The 17871-nt window shown below is 41.0% G+C and overlaps 1 protein-coding gene across 1 annotated transcript in view; it reads right to left on the reverse strand.

The window, feature by feature from the left end:
• Window positions 1-17871, reverse strand: part of LOC138592910 (ephrin type-A receptor 6-like) — a 60423-nt gene that overhangs the window by 29704 nt on the left and 12848 nt on the right. Inside the window, exons 3-6 of the mRNA XM_069663810.1 lie at window positions 9868-9996; window positions 9261-9410; window positions 9007-9168; window positions 8657-8885 (exon numbers count right to left, since the gene is read on the reverse strand). Of these exons, the coding sequence (XP_069519911.1) occupies window positions 8657-8885; window positions 9007-9168; window positions 9261-9410; window positions 9868-9996 (670 nt within the window). The remainder of the gene's footprint in view (window positions 1-8656; window positions 8886-9006; window positions 9169-9260; window positions 9411-9867; window positions 9997-17871) is intronic.

The following is a 17871-nucleotide window of genomic DNA, read 5'->3' on the forward strand; positions in this document are numbered from 1 at the left end:
GTTGTTTGTTCAACTGTTAATAATAATTTATTGTGCTGAGACCTGTTGAAATGCCCTTTTCCCCTCCCATGGAGATTGAGCTAGCTGACCTTTGACCTTCAAAATAGTATTTTTTATCAATGATAACTCTAAGATGAGATTTATTTCTCCAAATAAATCTAACCATATAAAATCATATATCTATGATTTTTAAATATAGTTTATTTTTTCAACAAACTGAAGTAAAAATACTCATTTAATTTTCAAAATTATAAAAGATGGAAAAGCAAGTCTTCAATAACTTCCTCAATGAATATTGGATTTTAAAAATTAAAGCCAATTCAAATGATTCATTTGTTAACTGACTAATTGTGGACCACTTCAAATTAGTTTTTAATGCAGTAATGTATAATGTTATATTCTATTGCATAGACGCTATAGTTTCTTGAAAGGCATTAGTAAACAGTCACTATTTTCATTCGAAAAGCAAGCTGCTTCAAATGAGAAGAGAAAGCAAGGTAGAACTAAAATGAAATATGCAAATATATTACAAGACAAAAAAACAATCTGCATAAACAGGTGGACATAATTGAGTATTAAGACATGTAAAAGGGATGAGATGGAAGATTGACACGCGGACACAAATCCTCGCCAAAATCATGTTGCCACTAAGCTCCTCATGAGAAGAGTAATTTGTCACCCAGCTTCCAATTTTTAAGGCCCCTCATTCACGTGGATATTACTTTTCTCCTAAGCCGAGCTGCTGCCAAAGGCAACAAACACACAGATTCATTTGAATTTCCAGCTGCTCCCGGCTCTCTGCTATACGCCAGGAAGATCACCACCAAAAAGCAATTACAATACTCATACCACTATTTGTATCGAAAAGTTTGAAAACATCCCACAAACACACACAGACACATAATGAGATCCAATATGGTCGCTATCCTTTTGTTTGGCTTTTTGTCATGGCACGCATTTTTATTCATGGAGGGAACAATGCAGGCACAAATATTCCAACAGAGAGCAAATACTGCTGTATGCACATAACATACAACTATAAGACAGACATACAATACTGTGTGTTTCACCAGATGATGGATTTAGAGATTAGAATAATGATTTTTTTGATCAATTATTTAGCTGATTATGTTTTAGGACAAAAAAAATAGTCAGTATTTATGAATGGTGTTTTGCTTGAAAAAGAAATATAAAAATAAACTGAAATATAAAATAGAATACTTAAAACTAATAATTGTATCCACTATTTGTTGAAGCTCTAAATTGTTTACTGGTCTTTAATTGATGACACTGGTATGCTAAATTACCAGTCTTACTTCATTTGGTATGGATCCATAGCTTGTCTTTTAATGTCTTTAAAGTAATAATCTCGAAGATTTTCATTTAAATGTCTGTTAAGTCATTATCTATCGGCGAATTAGGTAACACAATGGTGGTTGGGCCTATGACCCACTGATGAAAGCCTTTGCATTTGCAGTATTACGGACTTGGTGTCTGGTGCTTCTGTCGTGGAGAAAATCACAAGTAGTGACGCGTTTTCCATCACCCAGCAGTGGTTGGTCTGCCAGAGAGAGTAGGCGGAGCTAAGCGGTTGCTTTTCCACTATCTGCAAGTGTTGTGAGTAAACAGTAATCTACTATGGCTGAACAAACAAAGAAAAGATCGATGACTACAGATACAACTTCAAAAATAAGTGAAAATCCAAAGAAAAAGTAACAAATTCAACACCAGATGAAGGCAAACAGTCTAAAAAGGCGAGGAAAATCAAGAGTTACAACCGGAGCCAACCGTGGACGTCAAACATGCAACACTGGAAGTCTGGGAAGTGTGCTCCACAATTACCGTTTATCGCCATAGGTGCCGCCAAAGAGAACGAAACTGAGTTATTGTTTCTCTTACTCTTGTTCCTGACAAGAAGAGTTCTTAAAATATAACTCCTTTTTCTTGCTACCTGCGTTGATTATTTTTGTGGCAACTTGGGGGCAGTGCAAGGTTTTAAACTCAAGATTGTTATAATACAGTATGAACTTATAAACCTCATTTGGCAAATGTCTTGGCAATGTTACAATACAACACAAGCAACGATCAAGACAGGAGGGAACGAAGTCAGTAAGTCCCAAAAAACAGCTTCAAGTGCGACACACAGAAGATGTAGCTATGTTAGCTATGACTTTTTGTCAACAAATCCAAAGTAAAAATCCCCAATTCTCTTACTTTCTTGCTTTATTTTGGGACATAATTGGCTCTTTACCTGCTAAATGCTCCACTATTGAGGCACTAGTCTCTAACTTTGTCTGTGTGCCATTTGGTGCTCGTGCTTGGCAGGTGTTGTAGAGTGGGTGTTCAGAGCACTTGGCTGAAAACAGCTTCCTGCCTGCTAATAACATGGCTAATGGGAGCAGTAAGCGAATTAAAGCAGTAAGGCTGGGATCCAGACGACCAAAACAATGAGCTGAAGGATGCTGTAAAGCTCTGTAAAGCTGAGGGAAATGTCTGTGGATTCATTACTTCAACTGATCCCTTTTAATATACACATAGTTATTTGATCCATAGAACAGACGTTGCAGAAATTCAAACTTGGCTCCAGGTTAATTGTTGCATCTAAAGCTGGGGTGAGAAAATGAATTAAAGCAAAGTTCAGGGTGAGCAAACCTGAAAAATGACCAACAGAGTGTTGGGAAGAGAAGCTCATAGAATCATGTGCAACTTCCTTTCTTTGACCTTCTTCTGCAACTAGATTGCTAGTGTTTGCTTGTGGAGAACATTGCTTATGCACATTGAGTCCATGGGCAGAGTGCAGGCAGTAGGGCAGACAGGCAGGTAAGCCATATAATTATTTAATTCAGCCCAAAAGGAATGATAAGAAGACTTATTACAAACCTGCAACCACCAGAGACACCAGATATTTTGTTTGTTTACAGATGATTTGATTTACTTAGTGCTGTTGGGGGTAACGAGGATTTGTACAAAACAACAGAAAATGCTTCCTGAATAAATTGCCTTCCCTATCACTAAGAATGTGAAGAAATGAGTTTCATTAATTGACCTTCAGGGGACGGTCAAAGGAAGTACACCAACTGCACGTCTGCAGCAGTGTAATGACGTTCCTGCTAAGAGATTTTGAGTTGTTTGGGTGTGCTGGAAGTTTTCTCTTGGCTTTACGTTGTCAGAAACAGATGGAGGCAGAGACTGTGTTTACCCTGGACTCTCAGCTTTGATATGCAGATGGGAAGTTCACAGAGAATGAGTGATGCTCTAGTCTGGCTGAGCTGCGTTAGAGGCCGGAGTAAACACGGCACTCTATGGACAGAAGAGGGGGCACGGTGGCTCGGATACAACTGAGAGAACGTATTGATTCTCTCATATCCTATTCCAGTTTATCTGAATGTGAGGTCAAAAGTTTAACCTTGTCCTGCCTGATCAATCCTGTGTTTCAGGAAAGCAGAGGTCACGATGGAGAAAGGTAGGTTATTATCGATGTGAGAACTCGGCATAGACTTTATTGTGTGATTCTGAGAAACTCTGTTAATTCTCTTTCTCACTATTCATGAGTACAGTAAGAAGAAAAATAGGCTGCTTTTGTACCAGCTTCATGGAAAGCACCGGAGGTGGTAGCTGTGAAAGCTGTCATTCAAAAGTTTGAGTTGAAACAAAAATATGAATATTCTTTGGTATCGAGTATAATCACTTATCCATCTGGTGGGCCTTTGCTCTTGTCTGCATATCCACTCTGATTCAAATGAAATTCAATGAGACGTCTCTATTAGCTTCTGCCACATTTCCCTGCGTCCTTTTGAATATGACGGTGTGACGAAAGGATGTGGAACAAATAGCATTAGGGCTATGATGTTGCCTTATCTAGGTCATGATATAACCAGCCTATCTCTGAGTAATCCTCTTGTGGCTGACACCGAATGAAAGGAATAGAATAATAAAGCACTCGATTGAGATGTCAAAACAGTCTGGCAGAATGCTATTGGGGTGGAAAGCGGGGTTTGATAAGCGCTGATGCCTTTGTTTAGGCAGCTGGGAGGGAAAGATGGACGTGTTAGCGCAGAGCTCTGCTTCTATTCGGGAGCGCTGGGGTTTTCCCTATTCTCTCTCTCCCTCTCTCGCCCCCCTCTCTCTCTCTCTCTCCCTCTTTTGCTCTTTCCCCATGCTGCCTCTCAGACAGCTTTGATCACAGTACCCTTTGAAGCAGTGTTCCAAAATGAAAACGAGGAGAAAGCAGAAGTCATCGCAAGTTCACGCCTAAACTTCCTGCAACTATACTTGCCAAGTGCACATCTTCATCACAGCATAAGCTCCGCGAGGCCCCATGGAAATTATTGATGAGGAGAAAAATAATTGCCCATAAATCATTAAAGCCATTAATCATTAATTACAAGGCCGTAATGCGTTGTTAGTATTGATCACCGCTCCTAACCCAGCGCTAACAAGTGCAAAGATGCGGATTGAGAATTGCACAGCAGGTCGTCTTCGATAGATTTTACCTGACATTTCTGAACCTGACTGTAACACCTGCGCAGCACAACAATAGAGCAGGATCTCGGGGTGCTACAGCAGTGTATCAGAGGAGGGCACGTCTTAAAGAAACAGACATTTTGGGAAGTATAGTTGTATTCTGTCAGACTTGTGAGATCAATATTACTCCAATGCTAGTTTGTCCGATGCAGAAATAACACTGGGAAATGTTTAGCAGAACGGAAGTCTAGACAAAATCAGAAGTGAAAATGTTCTGCAGGCCTTATTATAGTTTTCAAGTTTTATAAGCACTTCAGATTGGACACTGTTGTTATATTACCATTAGAGAGGCTGTACTCTATATCAGCTGTAACTGGCTACAATATTCACAAAGGTAACCTTTGTATCATAACTCTTTTTTGGCACTCACTCTTATTAAAGTAACAATCTCGAAGATTTACATAGATTTACATTTAAATAAATGTCTGTTGAGTCACTTTCTATCGCCGAATGAGGTAACACAATGGTGATTGATACAGGCCCACTACTATGGCTGAACAAACAAAGAAAAGATAGATAACTACAAATACAACTTCAAAAATAAATGAAAATCAGGCGCTGGTTTGGCTCAGCGGTTGAATTGGCGACCATATACAGAGGCTATAGTCCTCGATGTGGCTGGTTCAATTCCCACCCTCGGCCCTTTGCCATGTGTCATCCCCACTCTCTCTTCCCCCATTTCCGCGACGATCCACTGTCCTCTCTCTTAAATAAAGGCATAACCCCCCCCAAAAAACAGTAATCTACTGTGGCTGAACAAACAAAGAAAAGGTTGATGCCTACAGGTACAACTTCAAAAATAACAAATTCGACGCTCAGATGAAGGCAAACAGTCTAAAAAGGAAAGCGACCGTCAGCGTGGAAAATCAATAGTTACAACCATAACAAAGGAGCCAGCTGTAGACGTCTGGTTAAACAGGGAAGTCTGCTCACCAAATTACCATTTATTGCCAATGGTATCGCCAGAGAGAACGCAACTGAGATCTTTGAGATTGAATCTTTAATTAACTTTAAAGGGGCAATGAGTAGGATATAGTGACATCCAAACATGGAGAACCTAATGTGGCCACAGAAAACACTGAAGGCCCTCTCGAGAGCCAGAGTTTGGTTTGTCCATTCTAGGCTACAGTAGAAACATGGCAGTGCATGATGGAGAGCTCCATAGACTCGACCTAATCCTATGTGGATATAAAGGGCTCAGTCTTCTTATTTGCAGGCGATTATAAATGAATGAAAACCTAAGAAAAACTATACATCAGGACTATGTTTCCTCACCAGTGCTTAGATTATTTCTGCTCTAGTTTAGAGCCAACGTGTCTGTAACTATTAAAGGTTAGCTCTTTATTCATTAGTAATTTATAGCAACAGTTTATAATTTGTAAGATAAAAGGTATTCTAATAATTATTTTGTGGTTCATTTCCAAAAACTACTATTTACGATGATGTTTCTCTCCCCATACTGGGTACCCGATAAAGAGTTCTGATCTGAAACTACTGCTCCCCCTCTCTCTTAGATTTTATACCTGCATGACTCAACTCATTGAAAGCACTCTCATGAAAGGTAACTTGTGACCGGAGAGTGATGCATAGCCTGCCTGAGACAACCGATTACATAAGGACAATGACGTCATGGCTGATGCCTAAATAATAAAGTGCTTTATTGCATCAGTGCATCCCTGCTATATATTCTGTATATAGAATCAATGTTATTTAAGTGTTTGCAAAAACTTCCTCTTGTCAATCAATAATTTTTTTATACAACACTAAATCACAACAAAAGTCAGTTATGTCTCTTTGTTCTATTATTCAGACAGACCCAACATTATTTCACCATTAGAAAGTTGGTGGCAGTGGCCAGGAAGACCTTCCCATTACCAGGCTGTTATGTCTTATCGAAGCTGTCTGTTGTTACTAATAATGCAGCTACAGTTTTACAGGGTTAATAGCAAGTCAGAAGTCAAGATTGTGGCAATGATACCGGCTTAGAGAGAGACCACGTTGCAAGAGGACGGGAGATTTTCCTATAAATATTGGTGAAAATAATCTTCTTCCCCCTGAATCCTCCTTAAATCTCCCTGAAGTCACTTCTGTCAACAATAGGACGATATAATTTATATTTATACTGTGAGATAATATAAATCTGTCACACTGTTTTTTTACTTGCATAGCTGTCCTTTTAATACCTCAGCTATTATAAGACCCTTGTAAATCGTAAATGGACTGTACTAATATAGCGCTTTTCTAGTTTTGCGACCACTCAAAGCGCCTTTACACTACATGTCACATTCACCCATTCACACACTGATGGCAGAGGCTGCTACGTAAGTGCCCAACTGTCAATCAGTCATCACATTCACACACTGATGGCTGTGCCCAAGGACACTTCAACATGCAGACTGAGGGAGGTGGGGATCGAACCACCAACCTTCCAATTGAACAGCCGTCCCACTTGTGGCCAAGGTTTAAAATCATGGGCAGATCTGTGCATAATTTTTGCATCATTGTAATAAAATACCTTGATATGTCATTTCATTTGGATTTGGATTAGCTAAAGACAGACATTCCTGCTTGGTTACTTCATCAGTAGTTTAAAATTAGACAATATATATAATAGTTTCATTGTTTTATGTGTTCATTCAGTCAAATGTACTTCATATATGCTACTGGGTTACTGCTAAATGAGTTACTGTCCCATCCATGGTAATGGCCGCCTACAGTCCCTTGGCACTGTTGCAACTACAGTACAATCGAGAGACGCAGAAACTACTGTCAGCCAGAGGGGGGATGAGGAAAGTATAGATGTAGGACATATATACGAGGGACACCACGAGCGTGTTGCTCCTAAGCTTCCTGTCTCATCAGTAATCCCTCCTGTCAGGCGTCTGTGTTGTTTAACCACGTCTTTGAGATGATGGAGAGCGGGCGAGAGAAAAGATAAATAAAAAGCAGATAAAAGAGAAGCAGATAAAAAGAAGTATTACACCCGAGGAGCAAATAAAGGAGATATTACAGCCTGTCTTACATATCAGCTGTGCTAATGACTGCTGGAGTTCTCTCCCTGTAATAAGCTGACTAACCACATCACCACGGGGGTACTACATGAATTTCACCCCGACCAGCTGAGACATCTGTACGTCTGAAAAATGTAGCAAGCACCACTTCAATTGTAATCACGCTGTGTGGCTCTATTTAGCACCTGCCTTAATTACACGAGAAAGTCTGAGCCTGGCTGCTGAAAGAGAGGGTTGGGGGAGTTTTAGATAAGACTAGGTGCGAGCTAAATTAGCTGTGAAACTAACAAATGAAGGCAATTAGGAAGCTAGCCCCCACTCTGTCTGCACCGTCTAATTGAGAAACCAGGCCAGCAACTATCTGGAACAACAGTTGCTTTAACTTTTTTTTCTTTATCTATTTTGCTGACAATGGGCCACATTTAGGTAGTGCTGATACGACTAATTAGAGGGGAGGCATCCCAAAAAGCTTTGCGCTCAAGTGTGTAAGGAATTTATCAAAGTTTGCGTTTGTTGCATTTATCTACCGCAGCATGGTGTTTATCGGACATTTAAACGCCCAAAAACCACAAACAGCTTCATGTTACAAGAAATCACTTTCCTACTCAAACTAAATAATTGATGGAGAGATTTTCACATCTCTTCAATTTGACATTGTTTAGAGTCTCATCGCAGAAAAGGACGGCCTTGAGAGGCAGCAAGAGTGAGCATTTAAAGGCACGAATGAAAATAGAGCACAGAGAGGGACATGGAGGAGAAAGAAAACGGGGGCATAAGTGAAGCGTAAACAAAGTGGACAAGAGAGGGGAGAAGATGACGAGGGGAGGTGGAGCCGTGAAGAGATGAAGAGGGATGTGGACGGAGAGGATCAGACAGGGATGCAGGATCTTAGAGCGAGAGGAGGGAATAGCAGTTCTGTGAACTCAAAGTCCTGCAGATGACTGGGGAGGCCCTAGAGATCTGTTAATGTGATGCAATGCTTTCTCTTCTTCTCTTCTCCCCGTTTCTCGCTTTATTTGTTCCCTTCTTTGTGTATGCAGCTTTACTGCACTGTTGTTCAACTCCACCGCTCTAAAATATGCACAAACACACATGGAGAAAAGGTTCAGACAAGCTCTCACCCGGGCAGTAACCGTCCATCTCCTCGTGTCCGATACTACAGACGCAGCGGCCCAGCGGCACCAACCAGTCTCCATCAGCGCCGCAGTATAGTTTGGGTGTGTCCCTCTCCTCTGCGTTCTCCACACATGCACCCCTCACCTCCACCAGAGAGGAGGAGTCCATGTGCGGCACCGTGTCAGGAAAAGCGGCCAGGTTCCTTAAAGTTGACGGGCAGCGTTTGTAGAACACCTTATGGAAAGAGAGAAGAAGCAGGAAGTTGAAGTGCCGCCAGTCTTGTGAGAGAAATAAGACTGACAAGGTCGTGGCTGTAGTTCATGCAAGCATAAGCCACGAGGCCCTATTCACTGACCTTTACAGACACTAGAGCAATACAAGCTCCCACATCCTGGAAGGCCAAGTAGAAACCTTTCTGTGTCACCGGCCCGACCTCCCTGACCTCAGTGTTGAGGCGAAGAACTCGATCTCCAAGATCCGTCTGCGTGAAACTCTCATCTGCCGCTATGGTGTCCACCTACGAGCAAACAACAACCACTTTTTAAGCCAGGAACGGCGCTAATGGTGCTATCGAGAATCCCTTTTCATTACACAGATCCAAAAACAAACCTTGGCATAGTCAGTGGGCCTAAATCGTGTCCCTGCGGACAGCGGGTCCTCCGTCTGCAGGTAGAAGAGGTTGAAGGTTTCCTTACAGGTACCAGACACCCAGGGAATGGAGTTGCAGTCTCTGAGAGTGAAACGCAGCTCCACATATACCTGAGTTTAGATAAATAAATATTCAAATGACAGAAAGTTCACTAGACATCTCACAAACAGAGCCTTTTTGCAAGTGGCTCTGCATATTGCCTGACTGAATTCTGTCTTTAGAATAAATCCGACTGGCTTAATAGGTTTAATAGAAGTATACATATTCCTGACAATATAAAATAGTTCAAGCACCACAGCAATTTATGAATTTATGCAAAGTAATTAAAACCGGAGAAAAAGGAAACATAAAAGAAATATATACACAGCTTCCATTTCTTTCCTCCCCTGATGTGCAACACAGAAGGTTTTGTTTCCTCCAGTTAGTTAAAGACTTTGCCGACCTTGCGGCAAGGTCACACTCACGCTCTGCTTCAAGACTACTCCATTTGATCACAATATCAGACCAAGGTTTCTGAACAAGTACACAGTATGTGTGTCTCAGGAAGTTTTGTGTTGAGGTACACACCCTCTGTGCTGCCTGCCGCTGGATCCATCCAGACCGCAGCCAGTTGTTCTGGTTTGGCTCCATAACGTGGCAAACCTGGAAGGTGTGAATGGGTCTGTTCTGCTGGTCCATCTCTGTGATGGCATCCCACTGTGGAGATATTGGAAGCAAATATGGGTTCATTTGTTACCATTGCCTGAAAGCAAGCATTTAGTTTGTAACTTAACTGAACATTACTTACAGCATAGGTTCATATGACGTACAAGCAAAGGAAAAAATATAATTAGATCACATTTTTAATTATTAACTGAGCACAGTTTTAACCTACAGTTCATTTAAAGTGGTAATCTCAAATGGACAAGCCAAACAGTGGCTCTAGACACAGCCTTTAGTGTTTTCTGTGGCCACATTAGGTTCTCCTAATGTTTGGATGCCACTGAATCCAACACACTGCTCCTTTAACGTTAAAGATTCAATCTTTAAGATCTCATTTTCGTTCTCTTTGGCGGCACCTATTGTGATAAACCGTAACTACAGGAGCACACTTCCCAGATTTCCAGTGTCGCATGTGTGACGTCCACGGTTGGCTCCGGTTGTAACTCTTGATTTTCCTCGCTGACGGTCGCTTTCCTTTTTGCCTTCATCTGAGCGTCGAATTTGTTTCTTTTTCTTTGGATTTTCACTTATTTTTGAAGTTGTATCTGTAGTCATCGATCTTTTCTTTGTTTGTTCAGCCACAGTAGATTACTGTTTACTCGCAACACTCGCAGATAGTGGAAAAGCAGCCGCTTAGCTCCGCCTACCCTGCTGGGTGATGGAAAACGCGTCAATAACTGTGCGGCGTTTGTGATTTTTTATGTGAAAGTCGCCACAGACACCCAGTCTGTAATACTTCAAATGTAAAGGCTTTCATCAGTGGGCTCAATCACCATTGTGTTACCTCATTTGGTAATAAAATCTTCAAGATTATGACTTTAAGGTATAGACCTGAGACCAATCCTATTGTCCCCAATGGAGTTTATCAAGTTGTTTTAAATGAATTTAATTAAGAGCTTTTGATGTCTATTTCAGGGATGCTGGAAGTGGTTAGTGCTGTTGCCTCAAATCTAGAAGGTTCCTGGTTCGAATTCCGGTTTGGATGTAGGGAATTTGCATGTTCTCCCTGTGCATGTGTGGGTTCTCTCTGGGTACTCCGCCTTCCTCCCACAGTCCAAAGACACGCTCATTAGGTTAATTGGTGACTCTAAATTGCCCGTAGGTGTGAATGTGAAAGGTTGTCTGTCTCTATGTCAGCCCTGTGATTGACCTGCCTCTCGCCCTGTGACAGCTAGGATAGGCCCCAGCCCCAGGCGTGATTGAAAATCTTTGATTGGTTGATGTGTTAACTGTTAAACAGACATTCAAATATGTACTGAGATTATTACCAGAGATATTAACATGGCTATTGGAGATTACAATCCATGCACCACGAATGATGTTGTTCCAGAGCTGTTCCATAAAGTGTTCAACCTGTGCACCTTCTCTTGCATCTGGTGAAACTTAATTTCTATAGAAACATGATGTTAAAAAAGACACCAAATTTTCAAGCTGTTGCATCAGCCAGACTCTCTCATTTGTCTGCTCCGCTCTAACGGTGTGATGATCAGAGCTTCAAAAGCACTAACGTGTATTGACAGAAGTTCTTTCTCACAACTGCTGTAGCAATAAATGAGCAGCTGAGTTTGTGTCAGTTACACAGCTGGACATGTAATCACGTCTGAGGGCATGGTATACGTAGGAGAGGGAGCAGACGCTCTACATGATTCTGTCTGTAAAGGCAATGGTAGAGGAATTAACTCCATGTAAAATATTATGTAGCAGTGACACTTAACCGTTGAATTCAAAATGGAGACAAAGCTGTGGAGGTTTAGACGGTAAAAGAATTTAGTAGACACAGTCTTCCAGATGTTCCTCGAGTACATTCCTGTAATCCCAAGGGCTCCTTCGAAGTCCAGGGATTTTCCAGAAACATAAATAATAGATGCGGTTATTTCTACATGGACAGGTTATGCTTGCACAGAAGTTGTTTGTACAATATGTTGTTGTGCAACCACTCTGGAAATCAAATGTGTGTATAAATCTTCCAAACAGCCACACTGGCAGTCTCTAGTGGAAGGCATTCATTGTACTGCGCTCGGCTGTTATTGTTTAATGAATGAAAAGCAGAGGTGGTGGCTACTTTCCCCCCATCCACGCTGCTGGCCAGACATGGCATGGGTGTTTCTGAAAGATAAAAATGTCTGAAAGCACTGCTAATGAACTAATACTGCATCTGTTTTTTCAAGAATCTAACAGATTATACATTTCCTGGACATTAACCATGATAAACTTTACGGCGAAATCAAAGCTCAGGATAAACCAACCATTGAAACATCACAAGGCTTTTATTATAAACTCTATTTGAAGTGACTGTGATTACAATGTCCATTGTTGTTACTTGCATTTAACACACTGACGGTATTTATTCCTTGTCCAATTCTTTTTCTGTAGACTACTTATGGCAACACTTGTTTTTCATAATGATTACTTATAGCTAGGGATGCACGATATTGGATTTTTTTGAACAAGGTGTTGTACAAAAGGTCACGTGTCTAATCACTCATGTTTCTGAGCCCACCTGAATGCAGCATCCCCCCGAAACACCGCAGTGAGGGAGACATGCCCGGACTTGTTTACTGCACCTACTACAGAGACATCAGTGATCAGCGATGGACTCTTTTTATCGTGTGTGCGTCCATGAGTATGTAAGTTAGTTCTGCACTGATGTTTATGTTAAACTCTGTTAGCGTCGGCTTTGGCCACAAGTGTATTTGATTTGATTGATGTTGTTAAGTCCGGTCAAATGACGAGAATGTGAGCTAACTGTTAGCTAGTTAAGAGTTTTGGAAGTTGTTTAACTTCTATTCATTGGCTCAAGTTTATGTGACTTTTTAGTCCTTATTTGTATATTGTTGATAACTTTGTGCAGGCAGTGCGAGCGCATACTCGAGCAATCATCGAGCATTTAGGCAGAATTAAAGCGTCAGGTTTTTTTAGGCGGAAAACATCGGCAGAATAATGACATATCTGCCAATGCCCATATATCATTTACAAGCCATTATCTGCAGATACCGATAACGTGCCGATAATATTATGCATCCCTACTTAGATCGAATACTTATGGTAACATATGTTAACTATTTATTGTAATACTTTTTCATTTTCAGTTGACGATATATAAGTGAACCTCAACTTACATTCTGTTTCATGACTCTTCCTAGCCATGCCCTGAGGAAGACTCAGTGAGGGTCGAAACCGGTCGGCATTTACTTCTTTGATATTGATGGGTTTTTTTTCTTTTTTACCAAACATGCCCTGATTCAATAAAGGCATTTTAAACTAAATCCTTGGCTCGGTGCGAGTGTGCCTGAAGAAAGCCCAGTGGCTTCCCTCCCATGACATTTTACTTTTTAGCCATCAAGAGCACCTGGCAATCACCTGGAGGTCAACACACTGCTACCGTGAGCACCTGGTATCCCTCTTTTATCATGAGGCTTGTATTGGTTGTTCCGTTTACTGCTGTGACCGAATATGGCCATGTCCCTATTCAGAGGTTGGATCCTCCGACTACTCCAACTCCCCAAATGAGACCATTTTAACTAAACCAAACGGTACAATTGTGCCCTCCTCCAAAATTCCCATGACCAAATGCATCACTTAGTTGCAGATAGAAGTTGCAATGAGCAAAGTTAACATGCTGTGACACTAACAATATATCTAAGCTGCAAACAAGAACAATAATACACAGCAGTGCTTGATAATCTGATTTATCTGATTGATTTATCATAAGAACTAAACAAATGAAAAAGAAAACCAACTGGGAGCAAATTTTAGAAAGAAACAAAGCAATTACCTGACATTTTTTGACACTGCAACTTTACAAGGACTCCTGAACGCCCCATTAAACATGTAAAGGTGCAGATTTGAAACTGACTGAAAGACTGAAACATCCTCCAATCCTGCAGACTAGACTATCATTTCCAGGCCCACAGACTGAAGCATGGAGGATGTCTGAGAGCATAAGTAGCTAACGGAAAGCACTCTGTGACTGCTTATTGATTCCACTCTCCGCCATAATGGTACCTACATTATTTAATTCTGCACCCTTGATATCCTCAAAATGGGGTGTTCAATAGGGGAAAATCTTCCCAAGCTGCTGTCTTGAATGCGGCATGCATACTGTTTTTATAGGTCGCAGGTCGGTAAAGACGACAGACAGAACAAGTTGAGCCCAGAGAACTGAGATAGAGAGTTCCCAAATACAGATTATTAAATAACACTTTCACCTTGACTGGGGTGTGCAAAAGCAATTAATCTTTTATTAATTAAGCCATCTAAATTAGCTCTATGGAACACCCCCAGGGCTAAATGATTAATCAATCATAATCACTTCCTCTTTCATTTGAAACTCCAGCCTGCCAATAATGCCGGCTGTACACGGGCCTGTATAACGTTAAGTGGTCTGTGGACTCCGAGGTAGTTTGTAATCATACATATATCATTGCTGTGGGAAATATTCAAGGTAAGTGAGTGGAATATATTCAGTCTTTACCTTGACATGCATAATTAACTGTTGTGTGCTCACCTACAATCGACATTGTAGTAATCAAAGCAGACAAAAGGTAGTAGAGTAAATGTAAGCGTGACGTATGCCTCCGCCTCGCGTATGATTTATAGAACATATTATTGTATTACTGTTTAATTCAACTCTTTTGTTTTAAGACAGAGAGAGTGCAGCCATGCCAACCGGCCTACTCACAGTTATTCAAGTGTGTCTGTTAACGTTCAGGCGCCCATATGAACACTGAAACAGGTTTTACTTTCTGAAATCCTTCCTTCTGTTCACAGCAGCTGCTAAGAGGTCCATTCATACGGCACTTTGAATTTGAGAGACGGGGGATAAAATTCACAGTCTTCTGTCTGTGCCAAACCACCTTGTGAAGTTCAGCTGAAGCGAAAGTTTCCTGCTTGCGTCAGACAAATCAAGCAGATATATTCCAAAGTCTTTTCAGTACGAAATTTTGTACTTTGTGCTGCTAACCCTCAACCACAGCCAGCACTGAAGCATTGTCTGGGGAAGCAAACGGAAGGAATTGGCACTAAAAAGTCTCTAACTTTGGAACAAATCCACGTAATTTGATAAACTTCAACGACTGAAGAACCCTTTTAGCTTCAAATAACATTGAAATACATCATTGCACTGAATGAAGACTGTGTTTTGTCTCCCATCACTTAGATGTACTAGAAGCTTGTTAGGAAGTGGTGTTTTGTCGGGGCGCCGGTTTAGCTCAGCTGTTAAATCGAGCATCTCATTTACAGAGGCTACAGTCCTCGATGCGGCGGCCCCGGGCTCGACTCCCTTTCTTCCCCTGCCTCCGACACTGGCCCCTGTCCTCTCTCTGATAAAGGCATATAGATGCGGTATGAACAGCTGAAACAATCACAGAAGCAAAAACTGTTTAAGTAGGCATTTAACTGTTTTTTGAGACAGAGCTGAAAATGTAGATCCACCCTTACCTGAACGCATACATTGGAATGATAGCATGCTAACAGTTGTAATGGTAAATGGACAGCACTTCTATTCTTGCAACCACTCAAAGCTGCTTTTACTCTACATGTCACACGGACCCATTCGCCCACTGATGGCAGAGGCTGCTACGCAAAGTGCTCAACTGTCAATCAGTCATCACATTCACACGTCCAAGGACACTTCGGGTAGACTGAGGGAGCTGGGGATCAAACCACCAACCTTATAATTGAAAGACGACCAACTCTACCACTGAGCCACAGCCACCCCTAAATGCTAGAATGTTAATATTTTACTGTTTAACATGAGATAAGATAAGCTTTTGTTGATCCCCCACAAGAGAAATGTACTTGTTACAGCAGCTCAAGAGACAAGCAAATTAAAAATGTCCTCAAGTAATAAAATTAGACAAAAAAGTACAGTTGCCAATAGGAAATGGCAAAAGGACAGAAAAATAAATAAATAAATAAATAATAACAGTATAAAAATAATAGTACTAAACTATACACACTATGTACACATCGCTCCTTGTTGATAGATCTGCATGGGCTTATTCTTCTGCCCAGAAAATTGTACAGCCATTTTAAAAGATAAAAACACACGGTGTGTAGCAAACCAGAAATGAGATTAAAAAAAATATTAACTGAACCTGTCAGAAAATTATTATAAATAATCAACATGTCTGTATTTGATTGAATAACTGAACTTTGACCTGTTGGTGGCGCTATAGGTCTGAGAATTGCTACAGGCATTTATATTTGTCCTCTAGAGACACAACACAAATTGTATATCTGCGGCAGATCCCAGGCCGATCCATAAGAGTAGCTGTTGAGACATGACAGCATGGCTGAAAATATACAATTTAAACATTCTGTGTTGACCAAAGTAAAAAGCAGACTCGTGATGTATACGACTGCAAGGCCTGCCAGCCTGTCATTTCTGAGATTTCTACAAGTGCAAAGAAGTGGAAATGCTGTGAAAGTCATTGAAAGGAATTGTAACTTGAAGCAAGGCTCACACACTCTCGATATTGAAAGCCGTTTCAACATATGGACTCTATACGGTGTCATTTCAGTGCCCTCCTCACACAGCAGAAACAGAAACTCGGTATCTTTGAGGAAAGCAGGCTTTCTGGTTTGCATAAGATCAGCATTAAGTAATTGAAGTTCCATTATGCATACAAACAAGAGAAAATGGTAATTTGTCACTCTCTGTGCCGCCGTGTTCTAAAATGCCCCCTTGGGATGTGGCATGGTTCAGAGCAGAGAAAACAAATGCAAACCCTGAGTTTGAAAGATGAGCTGTAGCCCACGCTCCCTGAGACTATCAGATATGCACCTACTAATCGCTCTCCCTATTAGCCCCAAGCTTAGTGCACTGTAGCAGACAGAGAACATTTTTTAAGTTCAAGGTGTAGAACAGCTTCATACATCGCAATCTAAGAGTCTAAAACCAGACCTGGTAAAACTGGCCCTTAAAAAAGTCACCGTTGGCTCAGTTTTCGGTCCGATCCTGCGATGAAACACTTGAGATTTATTAAACTACTGAAAATTGTGGCTTAATTGCTGAGTTTGGCATCATGACCCTCCAGTTTGTTAAAAAGTTCCTCACTTAATCCAGAAAGCAATTAAAACACTTTGTATCAACACAATGACACTCACATTGCAATTATGCCTGCCCCTTTCACGTGTCCTATTGACTTCTGAGAGTTCAGATGCACTTTCTCCAAGTCCGAAGGGATATTAACAAAGTTTGCAACAATTAATGACTGCAGTGTCTGCATACAGATGGGAATATGAAGGAGAGAGTGGGAGAATTGTTGAAAACTTCACCATTATTGCTCACTGGATGACTATTTATTTCAAGAGTCTCAGTCCCTCTTCAGACCTGAAGTGGACAGACAAATAGCAGATGCTCAGTTGACATCAGTTCCTTATGGCAGACATATTAATGTGTTAGAGTGGCACTGAGTGGATTGGTGCTTGTGGCACCTGCAGCAATGGTTCTTGTGTGAAGCGTCCTCGAGAGTGAAAAAGGCTTCTCCAGACTGCATGTAAGCAAACATACAGTACACTTGAGACGTTTGCGTGGTTGATACTTTATGCCTGTATTAATGATAACAGATTTTTGTTGCCCTGTCACTGAAAGTTGTGCAAAGCAATCAGCTCATTTTAAGCGCAAGGTTGTTTAACACATTGAGATTTGGATGTAGTGGGCATCAGCTGCTCTGTGAACCTTTACAAACTACTCATGCAAATAAGACAAAAACCTAAAATCTTTAGCCTTGTTGTCATTTCACTGAAGTACAAAGTACAGTATATAAATATTAAATGCTAAATTTCAAATGCACTTGCCAATGTAGAATAGTGATCCAACTTAGTTTTGATTATCAGCTGCCTCAATCGCCCCATTAATCAGTG

The sequence above is a fragment of the Semicossyphus pulcher genome, unplaced genomic scaffold (genome assembly GCF_022749685.1).
Source record: "Semicossyphus pulcher isolate SPU_LCO1_2020_fin unplaced genomic scaffold, fSemPul1.0.p SCAF_1, whole genome shotgun sequence".
NCBI lineage: Eukaryota > Metazoa > Chordata > Actinopteri > Labriformes > Labridae > Semicossyphus > Semicossyphus pulcher.